At 47.3% G+C, this 9139-nt stretch overlaps 1 protein-coding gene across 2 annotated transcripts in view; it reads left to right on the forward strand.

Moving 5' to 3' along the window:
* VASH1 (vasohibin 1) overlaps positions 1 to 9139 on the forward strand; it is a 14736-nt gene continuing 5597 nt past the window's right edge. For both annotated transcript variants that reach the window (XR_006178302.1, XM_042868518.1), the window contains exons 1-6: positions 1 to 264; positions 5083 to 5171; positions 6032 to 6088; positions 7154 to 7228; positions 8222 to 8603; positions 8975 to 9087. Coding sequence is in view for 1 of the 2 variants with exons in the window: in XM_042868518.1 (XP_042724452.1) it covers positions 1 to 264; positions 5083 to 5171; positions 6032 to 6088; positions 7154 to 7228; positions 8222 to 8603; positions 8975 to 9087 (980 nt within the window). In the remaining variant the exon portion in view is untranslated. The remainder of the gene's footprint in view (positions 265 to 5082; positions 5172 to 6031; positions 6089 to 7153; positions 7229 to 8221; positions 8604 to 8974; positions 9088 to 9139) is intronic.

Genomic DNA, 9139 nt, shown 5'->3' on the forward strand with positions numbered 1-9139 from the left:
ATGCCGCTGCCGGGAGGCGGTGGGGCCGCGGCCGCCGCCAGGGTCCCCGCGTCCGGCGAAGCGGCGGCGGCGGCGCGGGAAGAGGAGAAGGAGGAGGAGGAGGAGGAGGACCTGCGCGACGGCGGCGTGCCGTTCTTCGTCAACCGCGGCGGGCTGCCGGTGGACGAGCCCACCTGGGAGCGGATGTGGCGGCATGTGGCCAGGATCCACCCCGACGGGGAGCGGGTGGCGGAGCGCATCCGCGGCGCCGCAGATCTGCCCAAGGTGAGGGGCCGCGGGGGTGCCGGCCTTAGGGGCGCGAAGAGGCGAAATGCGAGAGCGGCGGCGCTGGCCCGGCCCTGCGGCTCGGAGCGGTCCTCTTGGCGGGTCCCGAGAAGCTGTGTCCGATCACGGTGCCGGGCTCTGACGAATCGCCCTCCTCACGAGGGGCCGTGCTGGAAAGTAAATGGCCTTCGTGTGCGCGTTGTGTGGGAGGGAGATGGGCCGGCTTAACAGAGTGAGAAGAAGGATGGACGATGGAAAGATGAGGAGTTGGACTGGGGAGCCCCCGCACGTGAGGAGTGGGACCGAGGGAGGTGAGGCTTTACAACAGAAGTCAGATTCGGGCACAGTTCGTATAAGGAACTCTTGCACAGGACCATATCTGATGGAAAAGGACCGTTGATGCCCAAGAATCTCAAGAGGAGCTAGCAAACGTGCACAGAGCTTTTTGCTGGTGTAGGGTCAGATTTCTAAGCATATTCCTGGCCTACCTGCAGAGAACTCAATAAGAAGAGGAAGCAATGGGCATTTTGTGTAGCTTTGGGCCCTACTGAATCATTTACACATGAATCTGGGTGGTTGTTGCTATCTGCTTGCACCTTAACTGGAGAAAAATTCCCCCTTTCCATTGGCATCTTGTGAACAAAAGGCACTGCAAATACTTGGTGTGTCGCTCTATTGGCCAGTCAGGGGAGTGTTCCCATCATGCTAACAGGAAACTGAAATACAGAAAGATTAGGCATTTTCTTCCTGTGCTTTCTTAGCAAATACTTCATTCCTTGAGAATGAAACTTGAAGTAGGCAAAACTGCACTGTTGCATGGTGTGCATACAGGCAACCTGTACCACTGCCCACGGGGAGCTCCGGGGATGTGTGTGGCCGAAGTTCCTTTTTGCAGTAAGGAGTTACATGGCAGTAACCAGACCAAATTCTAAATCCTAACTGCAGGCCCTATTCTAACCCTGCTAGACTTCTCCTTTTCCTTTCACATTTCCCTGGACTTTGTTCTGAGCCTGAGTGAAAGCTGAAAATGTGTTTCTGATCGGTCGGGGCATGCAGTGCTTAATTTCCTGATCAGAAGGGATGATTTGGTGAGGGAAATGGAAGAAAGAAGTTCACAAACAGGAGTGTGGTGTGCAGGAAGGGAGGGGAATACTATGCTCAGTCTCTGCTTTCGATCATCACGTGAAGTACTTCTGCTTTTGTTCTCACTTAACGGTCTTTTACAGTTTTAGTGCCAGAGGGTCACAGTCAGGGGATACAAGCAGGATGTGCTCCTCTAGAATAACTGATGAAAGTGGTCTATCCATTATTTGTTGTTGTTTGGTGTCTGCTAGCACCCCTGGGAACCAGAGCTATAAACTCGACTCAGCGCTGTACAATTTGAAATGCTATGCCCAAGCTCACCAGGGCCTATAGACAAGATGCAGGGATGCAGGAAGCAGCTAGGATGAATGGGCTCTGCTTCCCAGCTCTTCCTCCCCTCTGGGAGTGTGTTTTATCTTTGAGGTTTGCTTGAGATGCATCTCTGTGTCATTAAGTTTCTTTGCATGACTGATGCAACAGATGAGAATTAGGGCAGTGAGCAGCGCAAGCTCCTCTGAAAGGCCAGATAGTTTCCATAGGCTGAAAGGCAATTACACCTTTTTAAATGTTGGGAGTCAGACAGTAGTTTGTTCCCTCCCAAATTTTTGCCTTGAAGTATGGCCCATGCTGGGGGAAGTAACTCTTGACAGAGTTGTCCATAAGCTAAACATAATGCCATAAAATGATGACTGCATAAGGCTGTGTCCAGACACTGTGGAAATGTTCACAGATCAGCTGCTGAGGCTGTGTCTTTTGCTGTGGTGTTGTGTTCAGAGATCTCCCCTGAGGCCAAAGGTTTCCTTCTGGTAGGTTTGGAGTATCTATTAAGCAAGCCAGGCCAGGATACAGTTGATTGGCTGTGCATGCAAAGGTTGAGTGTGCCACCATCTCATAGGTTGTTTCCTTTCTAGCTGTAGGTGTGATATTGCTTTGCTTGGACCTTCACAATGGAAATACAAAATGTGCCCTTGCCTCCTTAAGAAAGGCTGGATTATAAATGCAGTAATTATGAGGGCGAAGATGGGAATTATTGCATCTGATGAGCTTGTATGGATAGACAAGAAGAAAATCCAATTTCTTTAGTCAGGCTAATGACTGGGATTGATATTGCTCCTATGCGGCTTACAAAAGGGAAATTAGGGAGGAGCTCAGATAAATAAAAGCACTGTAAGAGAAGCTGTTGCTAAACTAGGCTGGCCAAAAACGTATCCTTGTGACATAGATAAGGCTGGAGCTTTTTGTCTCTCTCCCATCCTTTTTGTCTCATGCACATTATAGCCCACTTGGTATATAAAAATCTGTTGTTCTCTGAATCCTCTTTCTGAAGTCAGGCCCAGTCCTAAGCATATAGCCAGCCTGTCAGCATGCAGGAATCCAAGGGTAGGGTGATGCAGCCCCTCAACACAAGTGATGAGGGACCAAGGATGTGTTCAGTCTGCTAAGCCTGGCAGAGGTATGTGCTCTTGGAAATCTGGGCTCTCTTCCTAGTTCTCTCTCCAGCTTTCAGTACAACTAAAGGGAGAGCAAAATAGATCTGATTTTCTCTTGTTTCTCTTGCAAATTAATTCCTCTTTGCATCCTGGAGGACTGTTAAGACTGCCTATTTATAAGCCTTCTGAGATATGCCATGGATAGTGCCAGGTAAGAACAAATTCTTGAGGTCAGAGTGGGATTGAGGAATGGGGACCTTTCTCTTCTCTCTTGCCCCAGTAAAATGCTGTAGATGTATAAGAAACTGTAGCCCAGTCTGGGCTGGAAGCCCAGATCTGAGAGAAAGTGAGCACACTGTACTTTCATCAGTTTAATTACTTGAGGTGCATGCAGCTCTCTGTGTTAACTAGTCCCCTGCTGAACTGGTTGTCATTACAGTGTGTCAATCCTTTGAGGAAAGGAGCATCCTTAATCTGTGTTGTCAACATGGACTTAATCGGTGTTTGGAATGGTAATCCATTCCAAAAGCATGAAAGTCCCCAAGCTGACGAAATGAAACAAAGTGAAATAGTCATACTGTCCTGCTTGTTACCTCTCTGGCTGTTTCTGCCTGGAAATGATATCCTGTGACTCAGTTGTCAGCTCCCAGCATCCAAACTGACTCAGCTTGTGTGGTTCCAGAGATGGCTCCATCCCTGTGCTACTCTCTGGAGCCTTCCCTGCTCCTGCTGTGGCTGAACAAACACAGTTTCACATCTGCTCCTGCTGTGTGTTTCCTGCAAGTGCCTTAGCTTGCTCCAAACAAGGTACAGAAACAAGGCCCATTTCACCATTGGAAATGGTGAAGTGGAACATTCAAGAGATGTTAGGAAAATATGTACCAGTGTCCAAATGATACTATTTTCTTACCTCAAGAAGAAAAGAAAGATTGAGATGGGTAGAGACTGAGTTTACCTCAGTGTCTGCTTGCCGATGGTAGTTGTAGATAGATTGAAAAACCATATAGTTGCAAGAGGCAAGGACAGCCCCTGGCCACTCAACCATATTGGCACAAGCAGGATGTGGCCATGTGGCAAACCAGGTCAGGGAACTGATCTGACTGAGAACTAGCCATGCTCACTGGCTCAGCTTTCAGCTGGTGCAGGTGCCTGGCCTGTTTCACTGGTCACTTCTGGCAGCCCAAGGCAGAAGAAGGAGGCATGGAAATGAGTGACTGCAGATACACATGCAGAGGGAGATGAATGGCTCAGCAGTGCTGCTGGATACAAATCTGCTGCCAATAGAGGCAGTTGGTGTGCAGCACAGTGGAAGGCCCCAAGGGAAGATCTGTTTCTGACTCATGCTTTCTTAGGTGGGGGATAGCCCACGTCTGGGGGAATTCTGAGCAGGAACTGAAATGTTAAAAATCAAACTGCTGTGAAAAGCTACAGTCTGGTATCAGATGGGTGTGTGAAAGACATGAGCCATCCTTCAGAGGGAAGATGCTAAATTGTTTCTGTGAGCCTGTCAGTCACACCAAATTTGTGTCTTCTCCATTATATTTGTTGAATGAATATGTCAGGGCTGTCTGCCATCCTGGCTTGCCTGTCCACTGTAGCTGAGCAGACAGGACCTCTTCCCTTCCTTAGACACATTTTCTCAGCTGCTGACAAAGCTGCAGTTATCCCCTGTGGAGCAAATGGAGGGGAAAATTGGACTGGACCCATAAGGCTGAGGCCTTAGAATGGGACAGCAGTCTGAATGGTGAACTTTCGGAAGTCATTCCCTGTGTAATTCAAAACAACAAACACAGAAGGTGGGGAGTCATTATGCTGCCCAGCCTGTGTCCTAGTCAGTGCCAACTCCTCCGAGATTCCAGGAGGTAGTAAGGATTCTTGTAAGCCTTTGCGCCAGTGGCTTTGGGGGAAATTATTTTCAATTTTTACCTCTCTCTTTTTCTTTTTTGTTTTGTGCTTTCCAGTTTGCCTACTCAAATGGGCCCAGGCTCCCCTGTGTGATAGTGTTCTTGTCTCACATCTTTCCTTGTCAGTTAATTTTGTCTAATTCTTTGCCTGTTACACACCCTAACAGTAGGACCCTTACAGGCATTTTCTCTTGCAGCTCTGTGGTGTTGCTTCTTTAAAACTGTTACCAGTGAATCAGTTACTAGTAAGGGAACAGAGGAGTGTACCTGACATGGTCACTTCAGGCAGCAAAAAGGGGCTGGTTTTAGAGGAATGTGGCTCATGTAGCTGTGTATCACTGAGTTCAAAAGAAGCTGGAGAGGTTTTGAAGTGGTGATTTATGTTCTGTTCCCTGTTTCAGATTCCCATACCAAGTGTGCCTGCGTTCCAGCCATCCACCCCCATCCCTGAGCGCCTGGAAGCCGTACAGCGCTACATCAGGGAGCTTCAGTATCCTTTACTGTTACCTTAGTCACTGATACCATTACCCAGGAAGAAGAAGGAAGCAGATTTTCTTTCTCTACAAAAGAGAAGAGCTCGTTCTGATTTAACTGGAGAAGAACTGAAGCTTGTTCATTGAGAACAGGAGATTGAGCTTTGGATGATGGTTTGTTTTGCTGCTTTGCTTCTTTTCTGTCCAAGTTACCATCTGATCTTGTTTGCTCCATGGCATGTTTTCAGAGGCCCTTCCCCACCACCCGCTCTAACCAGCCCACTGGCTTCATAATCACATTTCTTTTAAAGTGTATATCTAACACCTTGAGAGCAGGGTCTCAGATGGACTACAGTGTGTTGCCTTTCTGTAGCTGTCTCAAAGGACAGTCAGCCACCCTGCTGTTGTGCATCTGTGGTATCCTGCCCCTTTCTGTTCAGAGCTACGCCATCCTTGCTATGCTGGATAGCAGGTATGTGCCTTGCAAGCATAGTGTAATCTCAGTGGTGAGACGCAGATCCAGTCCTGACCTCTGCCTCTGCAAAAGGTACAATGGCAGTCTTTTTGGCACCTTTCACCCATCAAGGACTCTATGTCTCAGACTGGGTCTCTGCCAGACTAAGAGTAAAGTACCAATAACATTGTAAGGCTCTGTGCAGAAAGGAGCAGACATATCTATCAAACTTTCTCTGCCACCATAGGAGGAACTATAAGTGGGAAAGATGTGGAATAGGGAGATGGAAATTTTCTTGCTTTGTTGCTGTATTTGTGAGATCCTGAATTTGCTCTGAGAAATAGTATCATGAAAGTTCTTCGGGCAGGTTTTCTTCAAAACACTACTTACCAAACTGCCAAGCCCTTAACCTCTTACTTCTAGGTACAATCACACTGGGACACAATTCTTTGAGATTAAGAAGAGCAGACCTCTGACTGGGTAAGTGCCAGGAGCCTCTACCACGCTTTATCCTTGCTTTGAAGTGTTGGGGCTTTGCTGTACCCACTGTTTGTTCACTGAGCCCCTGACCAAAGTCTAGAAGGCAATCACCATTTTCAGTAGTGAAGCTCCATCCTTCTTTAGTTGACTTTATTGTGTATTGCCTGGGGTATGGCTGAGTAGAGCTGTGTGTAGCCTTTCTCAAGGACAAAGGTTTGTTGTCATGAATCAGTAGATCAAGTAAAATGACAGAATTGTATTTCAGATATGTGCAGATTCTTCGTGTTTCTAATTGCAATATAACTACATGAACTTGTGATGGATTCTGAAGCTAGGTCCTGCCCTAAACAATCCTTCTAAAAGTCAAGCATCTTTATAGGGCTAACTTTATAGTACCTGTGCCTTTGCAGTATGTATGCTTGCTAAACTTTAGGTGTGTCATACTTTGAAGTAGGAGGAGAATTCTCCCAGCTGCAAACCTTGGAGAAGAACTGTGCCTGATAAGCTTCTGTAGATAAGCACCTGATGTTCACTGGCTCTCTTGGTCAGCATACTCTCTCAAGAATGGCTTCTTATTATCTGTCTAGTCCACAGGCTTACGGGAACTTGGGTGTCTTGCATTGTAGTCAGTGCAATGTCTCCACGATATTTACCGAATGTAGAACAATATTGTTTCATGCCATAGAAGAGGCCTTTGCTGTCCTTGAGCCTTATGAGGCAAACACTGCTGGCCCCTGGTGCACTGAGATTTCTGCTTCTGGTCATGTCAGTGTCCATCCAGAACTCAATGAGCCAAGTGCTGTGGTCTCCCTGGGAACAAGACATTGGCTTGCAGCATTATTACCATTCACTGTAGGAGCTCCTTGTAAGCAGTGACAATATGTGGAAGAGCGCAGATTTGGATTTATATCTTCCTAAAACACTCTTCTTTTCCCTATCCTTGATGCGCCTTTGTCTCTCCTGGAAACCCACATTGCATATACACTGCAAAAGGGCTGAACTAGCCATATTTGCATAGTGCAAGCCCTCTGACTCTTCACATCTTTCTCTTGTCCTGCTCCACAGGCTGATGGATCTGGCCAAAGAAATGACCAAAGAGGCCCTGCCAATCAAATGCCTGGAAGCTGTGATCCTGGGAATGTATCCTTTCCTCCCAGAAATGTGCATGCCTCACATCCTTGAGTTTTCCCCTCTGATGTTTTGAGGTTGCTGATAAATATTGTCACCAAGCCCCACACCCTTGTTTTTCTTCTCCAGTTCTCCCCAAAATCCCTACCAATGGAATCCAAATCCAAGCAATCTTCTGAAATAGTAGAACTAATTCTTCAGAGATGGGGTGCTGCTATGGACTACTTTGGAAGCAAGTAAAAGAGAAAGGACCTAAAGAACATATAAAGGTGGCAAAAATATTAGCTAGGGTTAGGTGAGGAGGTCCTTTGTGAATAACATTTTCCCTTACTGCGATGTTGCCTGCATGTGTTCTACGCTATGATAAATTAGGGATCCTCCCTCCCCAACACCTAATTATGGTGTATGTCACTTCAGTATGATAGCTAGCATTGCTTGTCAAGTTAGGCAGTGCCTTTAATTCTAGGCTTGTGCCTTCTTCAAGAGCTTGCTTTTCCCAGCTATCTCCCAGGCATAGTCTATGCACAGTCTACATCTATAGACTGGACTACAGATTATTGATGCAAATTGACAAAACCACTTGGAGGGGCAGAGATGGCAAGTGGTTCAGAAGTGTGGTCTGAGTACTGAAGGATCCTCAGTTTCTATGTGAAATAATAGTGAAACAGATTAAATCAAGCTGATGAACAATGCTACAGCATTGCAGCTTGGAACTATGCAATACAGTACACTAAATGTGTTGGCGTTGCAACTTCTGCATCACAAAACTGTCTGGAAATGAGCTCCTTTTTGTTGACTGCCTTGGTGAAAAGGCCAAGTCTGGTTTCCTCATCAGTAGGGCAACTTGCAGTGAGCTGGCCAGTTGATCTGAAGAACAAACCCCATCAGTGTGATACCTGAATGACTAAGGGTGCTAAGCAGGTTGGGAGGGTTTGAAGCAAGAAGGAAGTAGCTTGCCAAGCAACTGGCATCATTGGTTGTTTCCTGAATAGTGGCTGCTGTTAGTTACCTCACCAACAACATGACTACGCTGGACCGTTTCCCCATCAGCTTCAAAACCCACTTCTCAGGGAACTACTTCCGACACATCGTGCTGGGGGTGAACTTCGGAGGCCGCTATGGGGCACTGGGCATCAGCCGACGCGAAGAGCTCATGTACAAAGCGCCCGTCTTCCGCACACTGAGTGAACTCATTTTTGACTTCGAGGAGGCGTATCGCCGCTGCTGGCACACGCTCAAAAAGGTGAAGCTGGGGCACTGTGTATCCCATGACCCACACAGTGTGGAGCAGATTGAGTGGAAGCATTCCATCCTGGATCTAGACAAGCTGAGCCGGGAAGACTTCCGCAAAGAGCTTGAGAGACACGCCCGTGACATGAGGCTCAAGGTGAGCAGACAGCACGGAGCAGTAGTAGTTTGCAGCATCCACTGCCTTGCCCAGCCTATGGCACGTTGGGGGAATTAGAATGGTGATGGAGTGGAGTGTGAATTGGCTACTCTGCTTTGTGATTAGGCTGGTCCCATAATGGACACGCAGGCAGTACTGCAGTTGTGATTACCTTGGACTGTATACATTCCTTGGAGCCATAGCAGTGATTGTGGTTTGTTTTCTGGCTTTTGTATTTTTGGTTCACTTATCTTGCTTTTTTGTCTCTTATTCCCATTTAATTAATAGTTCTTCAGCTTCGCGTTTTCTGACTACTACTAGTATCGTTTTCTGCTCACGTTACTCTCTTTTTTGTTTGTTTGTTTTGGCAGATTGGCAAAGGAACAGGGCCACCGTCTCCCACCAAGGACAGAAAGAAAGATGTTTCCTCCCCACAAAGAGGTCAGGCCAGTCCTCATCGCCGCAACAGCCGTGGGGACCGACGGTGAGTGGGGCTTCTGGCCAGAAGGCCTACCTAGTGCATCTCTGGTTTGTTT

Source organism: Lagopus leucura, unplaced genomic scaffold, assembly GCF_019238085.1.
Source record: "Lagopus leucura isolate 7727_CA_CO unplaced genomic scaffold, USGS_WTPT01 Super-Scaffold_1, whole genome shotgun sequence".
NCBI classification, from domain to species: domain Eukaryota; kingdom Metazoa; phylum Chordata; class Aves; order Galliformes; family Phasianidae; genus Lagopus; species Lagopus leucura.